This window comes from Grampus griseus (genome assembly GCF_964374135.1).
Source record: "Grampus griseus genome assembly, chromosome: 13".
Taxonomy (NCBI): domain Eukaryota; kingdom Metazoa; phylum Chordata; class Mammalia; order Artiodactyla; family Delphinidae; genus Grampus; species Grampus griseus.
This window is the reverse complement of record NC_139007.1, coordinates 74068067-74089431: the sequence shown is the minus strand read 5'-3', so window position 1 is coordinate 74089431 and position 21365 is coordinate 74068067. Positions and strand designations below refer to the sequence as shown.

General features: G+C 43.7%; 1 protein-coding gene across 1 annotated transcript in view; it reads right to left on the bottom strand.

Moving 5' to 3' along the window:
- AKAP12 (A-kinase anchoring protein 12) overlaps positions 1-21365 on the bottom strand; it is a 102857-nt gene that overhangs the window by 38509 nt on the left and 42983 nt on the right. The window contains exon 2 of the mRNA XM_082669440.1: positions 7306-7408. Within this exon, the coding sequence (XP_082525566.1) occupies positions 7306-7408 (103 nt within the window). The remainder of the gene's footprint in view (positions 1-7305; positions 7409-21365) is intronic.

Here is a 21365-nt window from a genome sequence, read left to right as displayed (position 1 = left end):
CTTTGCAGTAATTTAAGATTGACTGACAGTCTTTACGGCACTTATCAACATCTTGCACTCATTCTGGGCCAGAACCAACCCCTATTACATGATTCTGATCTCCTCCCATGTAGGCAGAGAAAAACGTTACTTTGTGGCCACATTTATGAAGCTCCTTATCTTTCTTTCATACCTAAATAATTACATATGGAGACATTCTTGAATGTTTTCCCCTCCTGAACTTTTTTTTTTGTTTTAATGTACTTATTTTTGGCTGCGTTGGGTCTTCGTTGCTGTGCGCGAGCTTTCTCTAGTTGTGGCGAGCGGGGGCTACTCTTCACTGCGGCGTGCAGGCTTCTCGTCGCGGTGGCTTCTCTTATTGCGGAGCACGGGCTCTAGGTGCGTGAGCTTCAGTAATTGTGGCACGTGGGCTTCAGTAGTTGTGACTCGCGGGCTCTAGAGTGCAGGCTCAGTAGTTGTGGCGCACGGGCTTAGTTGCTCCGTGGCATGTGGGATCTTCCCGGACCAGGGCTCGAACCCATGTCCCCTGCATTGGCAGGCGGATTCTTAACCACTGCGCCACCAGGGAAGCCCCTCTTTTGAATTTTTTGTTCATTAAAGTAAAAACTTCAAATCTAGAAGATGGCTTTTAAGATCAAACTAAAACGAAAAAATGTAAAAGTGTTTTTATAAAAAGGCATAATGAAATTGACAAGTAGATTCCCACCTGCCTAAAGTCACTTGCATATCTTCAACAGTTAAACCATCATTGTTTTTTTTTAATGCCTATATTACCAGTACTGCTGATGTGACTCAGTCACAGAATTTCAGAGACGGACAAGGATGTTCATTTTACAGATGAAAACTGCTGCTCAATGAGACAAAGGGATGTATTCAAGGTCAGACAGAAAACCACTGAGAAAAGCAGTCTCACCAGTGTTTTACTCTCCTGGAATGAACTGATTATAAAAGGGAGGGAGGATGGATAGAAGTCTTACTCCTTCTTCCTTCACCCACCCCACCCCAAATTTTCAAGTTAGAACAAAAATAAAGGTTCATTGCACTGTCAGACTTAAACAGACTTCAGAGGGAAAAAAGCTCTGTATAGCTTGGATGTTAGTTACTGAAAAATAAATCTGTGTTTCTTTAAAGATGAAAGCAGTAGAGTATTTGTACCAGAAATTTGTCAATGACATAACTAATTTCAGAGAAGCACGCTAAAAATATTGCTGTGGAGCAGAGGACTGAATTAAAACCAGTTCCCAGAAAGTGCAGACTGTAGGGCTTTTGCCTAAGTTCAAGGCCTATTTTGTGAGTGTTTCAAAACATTACAAAACAGGATACAGCTTGAGACAATGTCATGTATTAATATTGTATTTGAAGTACCAAAGTGTTGGAAGGGAGACCCCTCTCTGTCTATCCAGCCCTCGTATTTGGTAGCATCACTGGGCGTTCTTATTTAATTGCAGGCAGGTCAGGGTCTGATTTCATGTTTCCAGGCAACAACACCTGGATAACCAATGGTGGGCACCTGTGACAGCCCAGCACCGGAAAGTACCAGCTTTGTCAGTGCTGATGCAGCAAAGGAAAGGGAGCCTCGGATACATCTAGAAAGCTCTGGTATTTACGTAGGGAATGAACTGATATAAAGGGAAAAGCAAACAGATCCTCCTCTCCCATATGAGTGAAAATATAATATTGTGAACTCTAATTTAAAACTGTGTCTTCACTTATTCGAAATTTTTTTGAGCACTTACTATGTGTCAGACACTGTTCCAGGCTCAGGGGATTCAACACTGAAACATATAGATCCCACCCCGACCCCCCCATCCCAAGAAATCTCTGCTCTCTTGGTTCTTATATTTTAGCAGAGGTGGGAGGTAAGAGACAGGCAGACTGAACGCCAGATGTTGACAACTGATGTAGAGAAAAATGAAGAAGGCATGGAGGGTAGTATTTGTGCAACACACATGTCTTCATGAGAATACTAACAAGGTACCAATTATGTCACAAATTGAAGGAGAAAAGGGATTGACTCATAAAAACATTTCTTCCCAGTTGGGAAAACTGTATCACAGAGAAACAAGTGTTTTGGAGGGTCATCTTTTAACAGCATCCTAGAGCAGCACTTGGGGTACTCATTCTTCACATCAAGTTTTTAAATGATCAAAAAGCAAAGAAGAACAACTTTTAACTCCCAGATGGATTTTCTGTAAGGTAACAAGATCCACGGGGAGGGCTGTGATCATATCCCAAAGGCACTGTACACCAGCAAATTCAATAAAGGCCAAGACAATGACATTCAGCACCGTTAGAAACATGAAATTCTCCACAGTGCTGCAGACTCAGCTTCTAGATAACTGAGCAACGGATCCTCCATTTTTGTTACTGTATCTGCAGGGAAAATATCAGGATGTAGAAAAGTAGAACCTTGAGAAGGATAAGGAACACACTCTCTTAAAGACTTCTGCTTTAAGTGACAAGAATTTTTTGGCGCGGGGGGTATTTTTTCTTGGGGGTGAGAGGATGTTTTCCAGGCTCGCCTCCCAGGTCAGAGAAATCACGTGCAGTGATTCACGTGCACAGTTCCTTAAGCAGCCTCCGCACCATTGTGCTCAGCATAGCAAAGCCTGTTCCCCCGGTTTGCCGGCTGATACTTGCGGCTGACCCCAGAGTAGCAAATGCCAAGGGCAGAGCTCTCAGCTGCAGCTCCATCGCTGCTGGTGTAAATGCCCTCACTCAGGGTATGCAAATAGTATAAGGCATATGTGTGCAAAAATTCAAACACCGAGGAGAGGACCATCATTGTGTGTTTATTCTTTCATACAAGCAAATGTGACCTGTGACGGATGGAGAAAACATAACATTCATGGCTTTACAATGTTTGCTGTAGCTACTCTGCAGAAAGACAAATCTCAAAGAACCCCAAAAATAACTGTCTTGTAAATGATACATTCAAATGTACTAAGATCACAGTCACATGATTAACTCGTATATGGCAATGAGTTCAGTAGGCACTTTAACAAATATGTTATTATCAAAATAAAGAGGTCTTGGGACTTCCCTGGTGGTGCAGTGGTTAAGAATCCACCTGCCAATGCAAGGGACAGGGGTTCAAGCCCTGGTCCAGGAAGATCCCACATGCCGCAAGCAACTAAGCCTGTGCACCACAACTACTGAGCCTGTGCTCTAGAGCCTGCAAGCCACAACTACTGAGCCCGCATGCCACAACTACTGAAGCCCGTGCTCCTAGAGCCCATGCTCCACAACAAGAGAAGTCACCTCAATGAGAAGCCCACGCAACACAATGAAGAGTAGCCCCAGCTCGCCCCAACTAGAGAAAGCCCGTGTGCAGCAACGAAGACCCAACACAGCCAAAAATAAATACATTAATTAATTTTTTAAAAAAAGAGGTCTTAAGTTTTTTGATTTTGTAATCCTTAATTTCCCCATCTGTTTGGAAAGAAAATAATCTGCCCAACAGATACTAAGACTGAATCAAAAAAAGAAAAATCTAAAAGTTTTAATTTGCAAAAATTTGAAATCTAAAGTTGGACCCGGACTGAGATATAATGTTTTTAACATCATTCTTGTTCAGGCACCCATAGAAACTCAGAAAACCATATAAACGATAGACCACAGAACAAATGACAATCTGGGTTGGGAGGAGTCTTCTTTTTCTTTAATCTTTCCAGCAGAAGAGATTAAAATCAGCAGAAGCAGATTTTCCACAAAACTAACCGCACTTCGTGCGGCCCCTGTGAGTGTTAGGCGTGGCATGGCTGGATAGAACCTTCTGGTTCGGAAAAGGCTGTATTTCTGTATAAGCATTGTGATAAATGCTAAATCGCCTAAAAAGAGCTCAGAGAAAAGGGACTAACTCCAAGGCTAAAGTAATTTGTTGTGAATTCTTTTTTTTTTCATTTTAATAAATATTTGTTTTCATGCCTGACTGTATACTCTCTAAAAGATGGTCCCTGAAATTATATAATCAATCTTCAAGCTCCCTCCAAAACACACACACACGCACACGTGTGTGTGTATCTATATCGTCTATATCTATATATGTGTGTATATATATACATATAGATATAGATATATATGTGTGTGTGTGTATATCTGAACCCTACTGCATAGTTTTGAAAATATTTAGTAAGCAGATCCCTTTTTCTATCATTGAAAGAAAGTTTACAAGGAAATAGGATTTCATTTTCATTATAGGAAGAGGACTGGTTCTGAATTACCAGGATTTCTGGTTTCAGAAAGAGAGTAAGTCAAGGTAGAAGCACATTTTGCATATTCTACATTTGTCTAAATATTGTCTGTCACTTTATTTATTTTTTTCTTTTGCGGTACGCGGGCCTCTCACCGTTGTGGCCTCTCCCGATGCACAGCACAGGCTCCAGACATGCAGGCTCAGCGGCCATGGCTCACGGGCCCAGCCGCTCCGCAGCACGTGGAGTCTTCCCGGACCGGGGCACAAACCCGTGTCCCCTGCACCGGCAGGCGGACTCTCAACCACTGCGCTACCAGGGAAGCCCTGTCTGTCACTTTAAATTAAAACCCCTCATGCAGGAATGCCCCTCATTTGTAGTTTTCTCCCATCCAACGATCCACCTATGGCAGGACCAAGTTCCACTGCTGGCCAATCTTCCCAGGGACCAGGGTGGCTCAGGTCTTTCCTTACTGAAGTGGGCAAGAGTAGAAACCAAGGCCCACCAAATCCTACAAATAAGCATCACATACCAAATTATGCCTTCATTTACATTACAGTAAGCCGCCATGTAGGACACGGATTCCTGGAAACACATAAAATCTAACCTATGTCAAAATAAAAGCATGAAAAAATACTGTTTAATAATTTAACATAGAGAATTTTCTGCATTTGCATTGCAGACAAAATAGGAAAAGAAAACATAATAAAAACAAGTGTACCAGGCTGCCTCAGAAACACCCTAACAAGCCAAAGCAACAACAGTTCTGCTTAAAACAGTAAAAGCTCATCCCAAAGGCAGAGCCTCCGGAAATACCTCCGGGGGGAGGGGTGGCCTCTGCAGCCCTGGGCCACACGGGGGTCCTTTCTAGGCCCGCAGGCCTTTTCAGGATCTTGTGAAGGACAAGGTATATTAATCACCACTCTTCCTGCAAGAGGCATCTGTATTTGCTCAGACCCCCAAGGCCATGGTAGGCTCAGGGAGACAATGGAATAATCACAGGGTGGGAACAGAATCACTTTCCATAAAAATCAGTGTTTAAACACATGGCTGAAAAGTGAAAGAAATTACATCTGGACTAAAGGAAGACAGCCAGCGGATCTCCAGTAAACAGGCCACAGATTAGACAGGATTTTCACGCTACCTAGGATTGTATGGAAACAAGGGCGTCACTGAAGCCCCTCCCTTCTCTTATCAACACTCCACACCAGATCAGATGAAAAGGCCTGGCCCGACACTCCCTTGGGGGCATATTTCAGTGATCCCACGTTGCCAAAATACTTTCCGAAGCCACTCGCCTTTCAGAAGAGCCCTCCAACCCAGCGCACTTTCCCTTCTGGGTTTTCATTCTACCCTTGCTCAGAAGATGCCATCCCGGTGGGCAAGCCTGTGGACATGGCCCGCACAGCGGGTGAGAGCTCGAGCTTGGAAATCTGATCTGGGTTTGAATCGAGATAGGACCTGTCTCACAGGGTTACTGCTAGACGCCATACTGCACAAAAAGCACAGTTCCAAGACCCACAATAAAAGCTTGTGAAGTGTTGGCTGTTCTTATCCTCCTCCCTTCCGGCTGGCAGCCCCTGTCCCAACAAATCTAAACCTAACCTCCCCTCAGTTCCCCAGACCTTACCCCACACCCTGACCTCAAACGAGGGCTCCTCCAGAACTCTGAGCAGCTCTCATCTCTTGCAAAATTCATTAGATAATCAACACGTTGCCTTGTCTTAACCTTTTTTTTTTTTTTGGCCATGCGGCATGTGGGATCAAACCGACCGAGGATCAAACCCGTGCCCCCTGCGTTGGAAGCCTGGAGTCTTAACCACTGGACCACCAGGGAAGTCCCCCTTAGTTTCATCTTAGGGAGCCTTCCATAGACTAGCTTGTCTCCCCTGGTGGACCGTTTCTTAGCTTTCTTCACCCTCCCCAAAGCACAGGGCACGGTGGCTTGCCCATCCAGGGAAGGCTCCAAATCGGCTGTGGCTTGATTTGATTCAAACGTTATCATGGGAAGGACAGAGCGTGGGACTCCGGAATTTGGGTTGGGGCCGTTCCAATTACTTTGGTAGAAATTATTTGAAACTCTCGCACCAGGTCGTGCAGATCCTCTTTCTGTGAGGCTGTATGTACTTCTAGCTTTATATGGTGCCTGTGGTGCTATAGAAAGATCAGGATTCCCACCAACTTCAAAAGCAGCCCCCTGCTTGCAGCAGCTCCACAGGGGCATTGAACACGAGGAGAAACAGGTTCCACATGTTAGAAGAATCTCATCTCACCGAGGCAATGGCCAGTCTCCTTTCACAAGACTTTCCCTTCATTTGTCTTATTCACATTACATGTAAGCCTGAGTTCACTTATGGAAAATGATCATTCTGTGCCTCTTCAATAGCAGTGGCTAAATGATTTCTTTATGACTAAATGGAACAATGAGACAAGAAACAGGAACAGAGGAAGGTTCTTCTCCAACACGTGGCCTTCGCAAGAGACCTACTTGTCAAGGTGCTTGTGCTTGATTCTGACCCCCAGGTGTGGTCCCCAGCCCCTCCACGGGCTGACCGGTGATAGCGTGGTCACAGATTTGCTTTCCAGTAAACACCTCTGAAGGATCTCTGGGCTCAAGAGCTATAACACATGCGCATATCATAGTTTGGGCAAAGAGGTATGCACCTTGAAATGTACGCTACCAGAAAAAGCTTCGCAAGGCCAGTCGGCTACTCTAGAGTGAGAGATACTGACTCTGAAAGCAACCAAGACTTAAGCATTTCCAGCAAGAATTCACGTTCGACATCAGACAAGTAGTTGGAATAAGGCAACAATAACAACAACAACAAAAAGATCATGAAGTTTCAGGTAAGGATGCCTAACAAAAAGGAAAAACAACTTCACTTCCATGCTCAAGTGTTACTATAAGCTCCCAGGGGCTATGCAAATGGCCAGATAAATACTTCTTTTTGCAATCAATTGACTGCTTTTGTTGTCAACATCACCCACCCCCAGGTAGGATGACAGTGCCCATTCTATCCAGGCCTGTTTTTATTGTTCTGCAGGGATCCGTTGCAGGTGTTGTTTGTCCTCCAGCCCCTGGTTCTGCCCAGTCCCCCGCAAGGCGACTTACCATCTGTGACAGTTTCCTCCTCCTGGCCATTCAGGGCTCCCTCCTGGAGGCCTTGCTCGGCTAAGCCGTTCACAGTGGACAGCTGACCATTCTTCTGTAGTAGCTACGGGGAAGACAGAACCATGTAAACTTAATTTCAATCTTCACAACCAAGTTAGAAACGATACTGTAAGTTCGAGAATATAAATCATTTAGAGGAGAAATACAGAGAACTGGAGGGCTAGTAACAGTGAAGAGTTAAGTCTTTTGTGTGTGTGTGTGTGTGTGTGAATGATCCAGCTATCTTACAAAAGATACAAGGAGCTATGAACAAGCAGATAGGACTCTGCATCTGGATAAAGGTACACACCATTCATGCATTCGTTCACTCTTCTGAAAAACCAGACATAGGCCTGACACACAACACCCATCATTCCAGGCCTGTTGGAGATTTCACAACGACTAAGTCAGGTGTGGTCCCAGACACTTTGAGCTTACAAACTACTGTGGAAGGCAGACAGCCCTCTGAAAAATATTTTTTACTTTAAAATAATGTTTCCTTGTGATTAGACACAAGATATGCATATTTGGCTGGAATATATATCTAAGCGACAATGTGTCCTTCTCGGGGAAGAGGGCAGACATTTAAATAAATAATTACTGAATTGCAGCTATGGAAACTGTCACGAAGAAGGAATACATACAGCAAATGACAACAGAGGGCCATGACCTAGGCCAGGGTGTCGTGAAGGCTTCTCAGAGGAAGTAAAGGTAAAGCTAAGATCTAAGATGCCAGCAGGGGTATGTGAGCAAAAGGTAAAGGGGAGGCAAGTGAGAAGCCCCGTGGTTCAAAGGCCAGTGGATCCAGAGCCCAGTGAACAAAGAAAAGACACCTAACATGTGTGTTCATGACTCATGGTATTTTCCTTAAAAATATTACTAAAACGGTGGTTTACAATCGTCCCCATAGGGTAGCCCGTGCAATTGACGTCATCAGATGCAAAAACAGTAGACATATAGACATGCCCAGTTTTTTTTTTTTCCGCCCCAGGGCTTGCAGGATCTTAGTTCCCCAACCAGGGGTTGAACCCGGGCCCACAGCAGTGAAAGCGTGAGTCCTAACCACTGGACTGCCAAGGAATTCCTAAGACATGCCCTAATTTTTTAAATCCTGAGAATATAGGTTAAAAGTTTTAAACCAAATAAAAATCGTACAACAGGGCTTCCCTGGTGGCGCAGTGGTTGAGAGTCCGCCTGCCGATGCAGGGGACATGGGTTCGTGCCCCGGTCTGGGAAGATCCCACATGCCGCGGAGCGGCTGGGCCCGTGAGCCATGGCCGCTGAGCCTGCGCGTCCAGAGCCTGTGCTCCGCAACGGGAGAGGCCACAACAGTGAGAAGCCCGTGTACCGCAAAAAAAAAAAAAAAAAAAAAAAAACAAAAAACGTACAATAACCGCTAGGAACCTAAGGATTTCAACAATGCTTTATGGTCCACATACATTTCTCATTTTCCTTAAAACCAACTTAGCGAGGTGCTACTGTTTCCATTTTACAGATGAAGACACTGAGACTCAAAGTGATTACAGAGGGGAAGGCTGGCCGGCCACGGGTCCCACAGCTCAGCCATGGCCTGAAGGCCAGGGCTCACCACCAACTACTTCCAGAGATTTTTCTTTTTCTTCTTTTTTTTTTTAATACACAGATGGTTCCTTTCTTCCTTTCTTCCTTTCTTTCTTTCTTAGTATTTATTTATTTGGCTGCACTGGGTCTTATTTGCGGCACGCGGGATCTTTAGCTGAGGCATACGGGATCTAGTTCCCTGACCAGGGATGGAACCTGGGCACCCTCCATTGGGAATGCAGAGTCTTAACCACTGGACCACCAGGGAAGCCCCCGGAGATTTTTCCACAATACAACAAAGTGTTGGAGGACCTGTTACTACGCACAATGACAAAATGCCTTAAATAGTATCCCACAGTACGCAGACCCGATCATGCCAAAGTAATCTCAAAGCTGGACACTCTGTTTGGCATCATTCCATGCCGTTTACAGGCCAATGGAACATGCTGGCCAAACCATAGGCTTCCATCACAGCCTTGAAGGGAGTAGATCCAATTCAAGACGATCAATCCAGAAGGTTCGAACGGTGCTGAAATGGATTTCACCTGGCTGTTCCCTGCTCCCAGCAAAGATGCCCTGCAACTGCAAAAGCTGCCTTCTGAAATACCAGTCACTGTACTCTAATACTCTCACTACAGATGGGAGAGCCGGCTTCAAAATGTCCATGCTGAGTCAGTGTATTAGAAAGGACGCTCAGATTACACTTCCACTTAAAGTCTTCTCTTACCAAAATATGAAAGATGGGAGTTTTAAATGAAACCTAAAGACGAAAGCACAGGAGATGGGGCAGGGGGATATCCCCACAATGCTCATCCGCAAAAATGTCAACGTTTAGGAGTATTTTAACTAAATTCCACTAGTCTTACGCACGAGTTAGACTGAGATTTCATTAATAATGTGATGAAGAGCTAGTGGGGTAAAGCAGGAAACGCATATTCTTGTGGGCTACATGGTCAACCAATGAAACTTAAACCTAAAAAATTTAACACAGATAGCATGGCATGGCAACCTAAGCAGGGGAATGAAAGACAGCCATTCTAATACCTCGATTTCAAGTCAAAAAACGTTGGTCAACTGTGCTCCTAGTTTAGGACCCAGAACTCTGAACTTTATTATAGAGTCTAGAGTTCTACAGAGTTTCTATAATTCTTGAGCTATTTCTCACAATTCTTCGTGAATTGTCAAATCCAAGACATCTTTAGCAGGAGTCAAATTGAGTATTTTCAAACTTGAGGGATCTATAGGACACGGCACAAATTTTCATCTACTCTTTTAGAATTGTTACACGTATACAATGATGTATTACATTAGATGATATAAAATAAAATGAGTCTTTGAGATCACCTGCCAGCCCCCTTTATAGTCAGCGTGATAAGTAAATTGTGGATTAGTTATTCCCCGTGACCACAGGGCAACTGTCTTTCTCAGAAAGGCACTTACTGACTTAACTTTGGTGACAATTTATGACAGCGACATTACTGAAACTGAGTTTTGAGCTTATTTTATTATATGTGTAGCTTGGGTCCAGCAAGTGTGCCCAAGCTCTGACCCATGAGTGATGTCTTGAGTACTCAAAGCCCGTGACACACCAGCCCTCCACACAACAATGGGACGTCATTCCTTTCAGGCATACTCAGACACTTCCACCGTTCTGTGTTTCACTTAGAGATGCTTTGTACAAAATCTCACGTGTTCTTGTACATGGATAATTCACTTTTTGGCCAACCCGATCTATGGTGTTTTTGTTTTCCTTTTCTCCCATCCCCAACCATCTAAATAATTCATACTATTGTTAAGGGTTCAGGTGCTTCTGAGAGTTATCAGCACGTTAAAGTCACCTCAAATGGCAAGAAACCTAACCCACAGTTCCTTAACGCTTAAGTTCTTTCTGTCTTTTCTATGTGTTTACATGCACACAAGCTTTCTTTTTTTAAAGAACAAAAATGGGAACTTCCCTGGTGGCAGAGTGGTTAAGAATTTGCCTGCCAGTGCAGGGGACACGGGTTTGAGCCCTGCAGGAAGATCCCACATGCTGCAGAGCCACTGAGCCCGTGCGCCACAGCTACTAAGCCTGCGCTCTAGAGCCCACGAGCCACAACTACTGAGCCCATGTGCCACAACTACTGAAACCTGCGTGCCTAGAGCCTGTGCTCCGCAACAAGAGAAGCCACCACAATGAGAGGCCTGTGCACCGCAACAAAGAGTAGCCCCCGCTCGCCGCAACTAGAGAAAAGCTGCGTGCAGCAACGAAGAGCCAATGCGGCCAAAAATAAATTAATTAATTAAAAAAAAAAAGGAGAATACATGCTTTTATAATCTGATTGCTTCGTACACTGTGGATGCATTTCTTTGTCACTAAACACACATCTGGCTCGTCCTCAGTCTTTCTCTCTTTTTTCTGTAACTCAGACGCCCACAGAAGACAAGGATTTCAGTTAAGCCCAGATAGACCCTGGAAGACGTACAGACACAACTCAGTGACACACGGGGTGGGAAGGGCCGGAGCCAGATGAGATGCGAGGGGAGGAAATCGGTATAGGATTGAAGTTTCCAAACGCGTTCATGCTGAAGCTTCCTCACATAACTTCTTTTTTTTTTTTTTTTTTTGCGGTACTTGGGCCTCTTACTGTTGTGGCCTCTCCCGTTGCGGAGCACAGGCTCCGGACACGCAGGCTCAGCGGCCATGTCTCACGGGCCCAGCCGCTCTGCGGCATGTGGGATCTTCCCGGACCAGGGCACGAACCCGTGTCCCCTGCATCGGCAGGCGGACTCCCAACCACTGCGCCACCAGGGAAGCCCTGTCACATAGCTTTATCCATCCACCTTGTTCTTACTTTTATGAACAGTTAGGTCTTTTGAGATGAGAACTAGACTTCAAAGGCATGCTTTTTGCACTGAAACACAGCTAGCACCGGGAAACTTATTTTCCCACTGGATTTCTGCTTCAAAAACGGTAAACGCCCCCTTTGAGCAAATCAAAACCCTAAATGTTTTCAAGCTTATCTCCCTTGAGTGGGTCAGCCAGAGTTTATTCCCGTAAAGCATTACCACATTACAACTAAACAAGCTTTAAAAAAAAAATCTTGAATGCTTCCAGCAACAGTGTTGTCCTCTCATTCCTCTAAGGACAACAACAGAAAACATCAAAATGGTAGCTAAGGCACGGCAGAAAAGCCACCCGATGTCTCTGTCCCCTTTCCTTCTCCACAGGACGGCCCACAACTTGCTCTGAACCCCTTTGCAGAGTAAGCTGTAGGGGTATCAAGCTCTTTAATGAACATGCTAAACCATGAACAAAACGGGTGAGCTCCTGACATGTGTCAGGATGCTGGGGGAAAAGGAGGTGAGCCTGCGAACCATTTCCTCAGAGAGTGATGCTCCCGGTTCCACCATCTCACTGCAGGACCAGCACGGGTGGGAGCGGCCAGAGCCCTGCAGTCCACACAGCAGATGAGGCTCTGAGCAGTGCCACTGGTCCCAACAATAACAGCAAAACCCAAGAAGCAGAACTATTACATGGCTGTAACCAGGAAGGAACCAGAACCTTGTCAATATAAGGAGGACACACGCACAAATGATGAGAATAAAAAAGATAATCTGGAAATGATTTTAAATCCCACGACAGAACTTATAAAGAAGACTCTTCAGGGACTTCCCTGGTGGCACAGTGGTTAAGAATCCGCCTGCCAGTACAGGGGCCACAGGTTCAAGCCCTGGTCCGGGAAGATCCCACATGCTGCGGAGCAAATAAGCCTGTGCACCACAACTACTGAGCCTGCAAGTCACAACTACTGAGGCTGCATGCCACAACTACTGAAGTCCGTACACCTAGAGCCCGTGCTCCGCAACAAGAGAAGCCACTGCAATGAGAAGCCTGCGCACTGCAACGAAGAGTAGCCCCCACTCTCTGCAACTAGAAAAAGCCCGTGCGCAGCAACAAAGACCCAACACAGCCAATAAATAAATTAATTAATTAATTTTAAAAAAATGGTATCAACAAAGCACATGTAATAGTGTAGAGATGTATTTTATGTTGTAATATTAAATTTAAAAAGCAAACTAGGGGCTTCCCTGGTGGCGCAGTGGTTGAGAGTCCGCCTGCCTGCAGGGGACACGGGTTCGTGCCCCGGTCCGGGAAGATCCCACATGCCGCGGAGCGGCTGGGCCTGTGAGCCATGGCCGCTGAGCCTGCGCATCCGGAGCCTGTGCTCCGCAATGGGAGAGGCCGCAACAGTGAGAGGCCCGCGTACCGAAAAAAAAAAAAAAAAAAGCAAACTAAACAGTTATAGGTACAATATGATTACAAATATATATAAGAACATACCCCAAATAGCTAAATAAGTGGTGATAACAATATTACCAAATTGTTAATATCACAGTATACCAAATAATCATCGGGGAGGGAACTATGAATTTTTCATATCCTTTGTTTTTCTACTTTTCTGTGTTCTGTTCCTTGTCTAATACACCTGATTACTTTTACAACTGGATGGTGGTAGAGAACCTTTTCCTTCACACGTTCTCCTGTCTTAGTTTGCTTATTGTTAGTATGGCTGGGAGACAGTTCAGAAAACTCTGCTTCACCGATTGCCAGTCACATGGATTTTCATGGGAAACGAGAACTGCTTTAAGACAGGAACTTGACACTGAGATCATATTTCAGGAGACTTTTAATACAAACTAAGCCATACTCACTCCTCCACCGTGGAGGACATGGTGGACTCAGAAGCAGAGCGGAGGGCTGGGTGCTCTGGGGCAAGATGAAACGCTTCACATCTGGTGTTTTATCATTGTCGTAGGCTGAAACTTGGTAATTCCAGGTCAGCAAACAGAAGGTGGCTGGGAAAGCAGGGTCTGATCTGCCATCTACTTGATCTTTGGCCTTGGGAACGTTATTTAGCTTCTCACAGCCTCCTCTCTTTTTCTGTAAGCTGGGGTAAGAATTCATTTTCACCTACCATAATGAATAACTGCAGCTTCACCCCACACATGTTAAGTGGCTAATAAGTCAACTACTAACGTAAGTTTTAGCAATTTTTGTTCTACCATTTGGTCAACAACTGCGATCTAATGGGAATGAATTGTCCTGTGCCCATTTCCCCTCTAAAATGAAACCTCCAAGACTTCCTTCCTGTTGCCTCCAAGCTCTGCACCCAATAGAACATCTGGTGTGAAGACTCCTAATTAGACTTCTTCTAATGTTCTAATGGTCTGGGTGGGAGAAGAGAAGCAATGCAGTTTATACAAAGGTCTAAATGGAGGGGAGCCACCTGAGTTTTTTCTTTTCTTTGTTCTTTTCTTAACCCTAGAAGGTACAGGGGAAACAGCAGACAGAGCACAGTCAGGCTCCTGTCAGCCATGGAACCTTATCTCTGAGCTCATTTTCCCAATTATAAATTGAAACTAATACCATCTCTATTTTCAGGCTGGTTGAGATTCAAATGAAATATTTGGGAAAGTTCTCTCTCTAAATGGAAAAGCTCTCAGAAGCCATTTTATGTCTGTCCACTTGATCAAATCAAGGCAAAGCTTGGACTCCAGTATTTTTCCAGCCCTTATATCACACTAAGGATGCCTTTTAAAAATTGTCCTCATGTTTGTGTTAAAGAAGGTTTCTTTCTTTCTTTTTTTTTTAATGTGATTGGATTATAGCTGATTTACAATGTTGTGTTAGTTTCAGGTGTACAGCAAAGTGATTCCATTTTCAGATTCTTTTCTCATACAGGTTTTTCAGATTCTTTTCTCATATAGGTTATCACAGAATATTGAGTCCAATTCCCTGTGCTATACAGTAGGTCCTTGTTGGTAGTGTGTGTATGTTAATCCCAAACCCCTGATTTATTCCCCCCGACAACCCCCGCCGCAAGGAGGGTTTGGAAGGAGGCAGCATTAGATGTGAGACGATAAGAAATCCAACAAAATGAGACATCTGTGTACAGGGACCGCATCTCACTACACCCACTCACGGGCACTTGAACAGGGTTGTAGCGCAAGACTCAGGCAGCCCTACAGTAAAATGGCTGTAGCCTTGCTTGGTCACAAGAAGAGAAAACAATGGCTGGAGAGAGGTAGCCTTTTCTGCCTAGGATTCCTGCTTGGTTTGACCCTCAGGTAGCAAAAGCAACTTATGCTGCTGTGGGAATGGGGCTGTAAATGACATACCACGCATCCACACCTCCACACCCAGAGCTGCGTGGGAGCTGTGAGGGAGCCCATCCATCAACACCGACTAAAGAGCTGACCATCCTTCTGGCTGAAGACTCACTATGTTCAATAGCCACAGCTCCAAACAGTATATTCACTCTAGAGCCACGCTGTCCAAACAGCAAACATGAGGACCATGGTGAAAACATTTCATTCCCCCTTTTATTTAAACACAGGCACGCAAAGCATTTTCCAATGTATTTTAAAATTTCTAGAAATAGGCTGAAAATAAGAGGCTAACGGCAGAAACTGATGACTCCATCAGCAGTCCGTGTTTATAAGAATTTTAGAGGCCCAACAGCCCTAACTGTTGTGAGCAAACTGGATTGAATTCTTTAATCCCTCTATGCCTTCCCCTACATAGCCATGCTTTCCAACAAGTTAGCTTTAAGATGCTGTGTCTTGATATGAAACCTCTCTACCACAAGGACACGTCTCCTCTGAGATGCAGAAATAAAACCGTATGAAAACATCAGTTGTTAAAATAATTTTTAAAAGATTTTCTTTAAGATTCTAAAAAATTATTGTTAATTCTATAAAGAGTGACAATAACGTGGTTAGGTTTTTATAAAGTCCTCAACTGGGGACTTCCCTGGTGGTGCAGTGGTTAAGAATCTGCCTGCCAATGCAGGGCACATGGGTTCGAGCCCTGGTCCGGGAAGATCCCACAGGCCTCAGAGCAGCTAAGTCCGTGCACCACAACTACTGAGCCTGCGCTCTAGACCCTGCGAGCCACAACTACTGAAGCCCACGCACCTAGAGCCCATGCTCTGCAACAAGAGAAGCCACCACAATAAGAAGCATGGCCACCGCAAGGAAGAGTAGCCCCCGCTCACCGCAACTAGAGAAAGCCTGCATGCAGCAACGACGACCCAACGCAGCCAAAACTAAATAAAATAAATTTATTAAAAAAAAAGTCCTCAACTGTTAGAGGTATATAATAATGGATCTATAGATGACATATCTTGTATTTGTTTTAAAATAGGCAAATAAAATTTAAAAATTGAAGTTAGACAAAATAAGACTGGCAAAATGTTGATTACAGTTGAAGCTAGGTGACGGGTACTCGTTATTCTCTACTCTTGTATACATTTTGAAATCTTCCAGAATTAAAAGAAAAAATAAAATTTTCTTTCGTGAACCTTCTCAGAGTTAAATTTTGGGGTGTAGCCGATGAAATCTGTAGACTCAAGAAAACCTCAGTGCCGTCGAGAAAATTTCAAAATTTTTATATTTTAAACAGCAAAATGCTTCACCCCTTGGTAATCATCTAATTTCTAATTAGCTCAAGATATACAGTAAGCAGGGCTAAGGCAATTCTTAAATATTAAGAAAGATATATTTCTAGTCTATGAATTTTAAAAAAGATTTTAGGCAATCTATAAAAGAAAATTGAGCACTTTTAACTTGCAAATTTTCAGAGAGAGAGAATATGAACTACTTATCAAGTTTCAGAGGTATTGTCAAAACATCGGGCCAAAAGCTCTCTCAAACCACATGAAATTGAGAAGAGCATGTACCCCAGGTCAGGGGTGCTTCTAGCAACCTCTAAAACGGAGAAGTCCTTGTCTCCAAGAAACTGGCCTTTAGAGATCTCTTTCTGATGCCAGTTTTCCTCCTGAAAAGGAGGACAGACCCCTCCTGTCAGTGTGGCAGCTGCCCCACCTCTTAAAATCCTGGTGCCCTGAAGCCTCTGATCTTTAAAGAAAACCTCTGTTTATTTTTAATTTCATGCTACTTTTTTCCACTCGTATATTCAGCAAAACAAAACCGACAAACAAAAATACGCCCTTACTGGCTGGTAACTTTGCTTTAAATATGAGTGAGTTCATTTGAAGGACCAGAAAAGGGGGCGGCATCTCATCACCATCACCCAGAGTCAGTGTGGCCCCCTTCCTTCCAGCCCCACCCAATGAAAACAGTGGTCCAGCTGTCTGACCCTGCACATACTACCAATTTATCCTGCTGGTCTTTACTTAGAAATCTGACAGTGAGTCTACAGTGCTGTTCAACTAGACAACATCCCCCAACCCACAGCCAAAGTAAAAATATTGGCCAGAAAGCCACATTTAACCAAGTTTATACCTAACTGGCTGAGAGCAGTTTTGTTGTGCTGCTGTTTATTTTATTAATTTAATTTAATCAAAGTGGAAAAAATTCTGATGTTCAGAATACAAAGATTAATCTTATTTTGCTTTTGAAATTGCATTTCTCCCTATTTATGGAAAGTTTCTGGAACATTATCTGCACAGCACATGAGGGTCCTTACATGCCACTTGGTGAAGGGTGTACATACCAGATAGACAGTCTCTGGTCATTGTCTACAAATCACTAATTTTCCTGTTTCTCGTAGTTTTCAGTAAAATTTGTGAAAATTACTTAATATAGTTTTAGGAGGAGTAACACAGGCTCACCCCTAGACATGAGAAAGAATGAAAACTAGGAGATAGCCATTAAAGTCCCTAGTTTGCTTTTAGCCTGCGAAATTAAATTTCAATTCAATTGAATGTTTCTACTCAAATATTCAAATTGTTGAGTGTCTTAGAAAGTAATATCTCTCTTATTATTTATTTAAATCCCAAGGGACTTGGCCACTACAGGTGAAGTCATTTCATGAGGAATGGTGTCTACAATTTAGGCCTCCAAATCTCAAAGATCAGCATTTTTCAAACTGGTATCCAAGAATATCAGTATACCAGGTATATCAACACCTGTGTATTACCAGGCTTCTCTCAGAAGCGTTCTGGGCTCAAAATCAGCTTGCGAAACTCTGACCTAGACAGTTAAGCAGATTTAATTAGAATTTAGAGACTCTTGAATGTGCATTCTGAACCTCTAAGGAACAAATCATTACAGCATTTTCTCAAGTGACTTGCCCACAGAACCCTTTTTGAACCACATCCATTAACATCTGCCATGAGTAAAGACACAAAGATAAATGCAATATGTTTTAACACACAACATTTCAGTCAAATATTCCCCTACATTAAAAAGTTATAGTTGTTTTAAAAAGTATTAAAACTCCTGGGTTCTCTGGGAAAGTATGTAAAAGAAAACAAAGAGCTCTAAATCTGGTGAGGTAGGAGATCAGCCATGCTGATTTCAAGCAAAGGGAATTTATAAGATCTCTGCTTGAGATGAAGGAAATGAAAAGCACCACCGACCCAAGATAGCAATTCACTGAGCGAAGATAGGTCACCGCAATTCCATTACGTGAAACGCCTACCTGCACTGTTGGGAGTCCTCACACAATTGAGGTCTGTATCATACTTAGGACAGAGAGGTGCTTGATAAACACAACTTAAGAAACCTGTGTGGACAGCTAAGTCAGAGGACTGATACTACCTAACTTAATATAAAACTACAGTAATCAAAAGACAGTACGGTACTGGTGAAAGTATAGACAAACAAATCATGGGAACAGAATAAATTGCCCAGAAATAGACACACACAGATATAATTCTAATCTTTGACAACAGAGGCAACTTAATGGAGAAAGGAGAGTCTTCTCAACAAATGATCCTGGAAAATCCTGATGTCCACTTGCAAATAAAGCTGTGTGAACATTCATGTACAAGTCTTTGTTTAGATACATGCTTTCATTCCTCCTGGATAAATACCTAGGTGTATTTCCTAGGTATTTATATATTTATATACCTAGGTTATATTGTCGGTATATGTTCAACTTGTTAAAAAACTTCCAAACTCGGAGCTTCCCTGGTGGCACAGTGGTTAAGAATCCGCCTGCTAATGCAGGGGACACGGGTTCGAGCCCTGGACAGGGAAGATCCCACATGTCACAGAGCAACTAAGCCCGTGAGCCACAACTACTGATCCTGCACTCTAGAGCCTGCAAGCCACAAATACTGAGCCCATGTACCACAACTACTGAAGCCCACAAGCCTAGAGCCCGTGCTCCCCAATAAGAGAAGCCACCGCGGGCTTCCCTGGTGGCGCAGTGGTTGAGAGTCCACCTGCCGATGCAGGGGAGGCGGGTTCGTGCCGCGGTCCGGAAAGATCCCACATGCTGCAGAGCGGCTGGGCGTGTGAGCCATGGCCGCCGAGCCTGCGCGTCTGGAGCCTGTGCTCCGCAACGGGAGAGGCCACAACAGTGAGAGGCCCGCGTACCACAAAAAAAAAAAAAAAAAGAGAGAGAAGCCACCACAATGAGAAGCCTGCGCACCGCAACAAAGAGTAACCTCTGCTTGCCTGCAACTAGAGAAAGCCCGCACGCAGCATCAAAGACCCGACGCAGCCAAAAATAAATAAATTTAATAAATTAAAAAAAAAACAACTTCCAAACTGAACAACGTGGATTAATTTTATTTTATTTACTTTTTCTTAAGTTTTTTTTTTTCCATGTAGACCATTTTTAAAGTCTTTACTGAATTTGTTACAATGTCGTCTCTGTTTTATGTTTTGGTTTTTTGGCCCGGAGGCATGTGCGATCTTAGCTCCCCAACCAGGGATCAAACCTGCACCCCCTACACTGGAAGGCGAAGTCTTAACCACTGGACCATCAGGGAAGTCCCAACATAGATTAATTTTAAAATAATTATGCTGAGTGAAAAAAGCAAGAGAAAATTATACATGTGGTATATTCCATTTATATACATTTCTAGAAAATCCAAACTGATCACAGTAACAGAAAGAAGATCAGAAGTTACAGAAAGGAGGGGGAGATTACAAAGAGGCATGCAATTTGGGGATGTGTTTGATATGCTCACTATCTTGATGGTGACGATGGTTAGACAGAGGTAGATATGCGTCGAAATTTATCCAACTGCACACTGTCAATTATTTCTCAGTGAAGTTGTTAAATGCAATGAGAAAAAAAAAAAGAAAGAAAGAAACCTGGGAATCCTAGGCCAAGTCTCTGAATCACCAGCGTCCTCCTCTATGTGGAAACTATGCAGAGGAAGTAGGACATGAGGCTTCCCTGATGGTTCCCACAGCACACCCACGTGTGCCATCTCTCCTCAGGGGGTAGTGCTAACACTCGTTAAGAACCAGCCAGTCCTCAGCCTCATAGAATCAGGAATGAACTCTAAGCATTGAACTTGAAGAACTGTTTTTTTTTTCCCTCCACCAACTTGTCCTGAACTAAGAAAACACAATCCTTCTTCTATTATGTTGGATCAAGGATACGATCCATCTTACTTGAGTGAACTACGGCTGAACTGAGGTGTCCAACTGGGGGAAAAGACGAAGCACAAGCAGCCCAACTCGAAAGAGTCTTGTGTTAGGACAGGGAACACGTCCCACTCAGGTTACTCCGTAAGCTCCAAACCTGCTGAAGTTCCCGGTTTTACAGAAAAGTGAGCACCTACCATCTGTTGGTTGATTATTGACTGTGGCCCCAGTGGGATGAGGCTCTACAGCTCTTGTCAAGTTAGACATCTCAGGATACAGACCCGGAAAGCTTATATTCTCGTGTTATGACAGAGCACAAATGTCAAGTTACTTTCTTCCCTTTTGACCTGTTGCACCTGTAAGATGTACAGGGCAAAGCACCTGCCTCCACAAATCCCAAATGCAAAGTAAGAAAAATATTACTGTGAAGAGAACGATAAAAATGAGTAGCCTAAAAACACAAGATTGGTGTTTTGAAACTCTTCTGACAATTGTCGCATGTCTAGTTCCTTTTGAGCCCTTGCACCAGAGTTTCATCCTTGTAGATTTAGAAGTCATGATCCCAATTCCCACCTAATCCCTACACACCATGTCATATTCCGGGAATTACTCTCTTGTTAAATGGCTGCTTCTTTCAAAGGATGTGCGTTCGGTAGTAAAATAATGACGTCACATCCTTGCTTAGGAATTCGATAATACAAAATGTTCTGAAATCCACCACATGCCATAGGAAGGCTAAATAGTTTCTGAGCCTGACAGATAAACAATTTTGACAAAGGAGGAAACCAGCGTTATCTCAAGTAAAGTTTAGATTTTAAGGTTAAAAAAATTGTAGATGCTAATATTACTTCTTTTTTTTCTTTTTGGCCACGCCCCACGGCTTGTGGGATCTTAGTTCCCCGACCAGGGATTGAACCCAAGCCCTCCACAGTGAAAGCGAGAAGTCCTAACCACTGAACTGCCAGGGAATTCCCTAATACTACTCCTTCTGATGAAAGACTTGTCCCTAAGACACAAGCGTCAGAAACTTCACCACGGAGGGAGTCCCAAAAATACACAGTGCCCAAACTTTGCACAATAAACTCCAATCGCCAATACAAGATGCACATCTGGGATTGAGTACG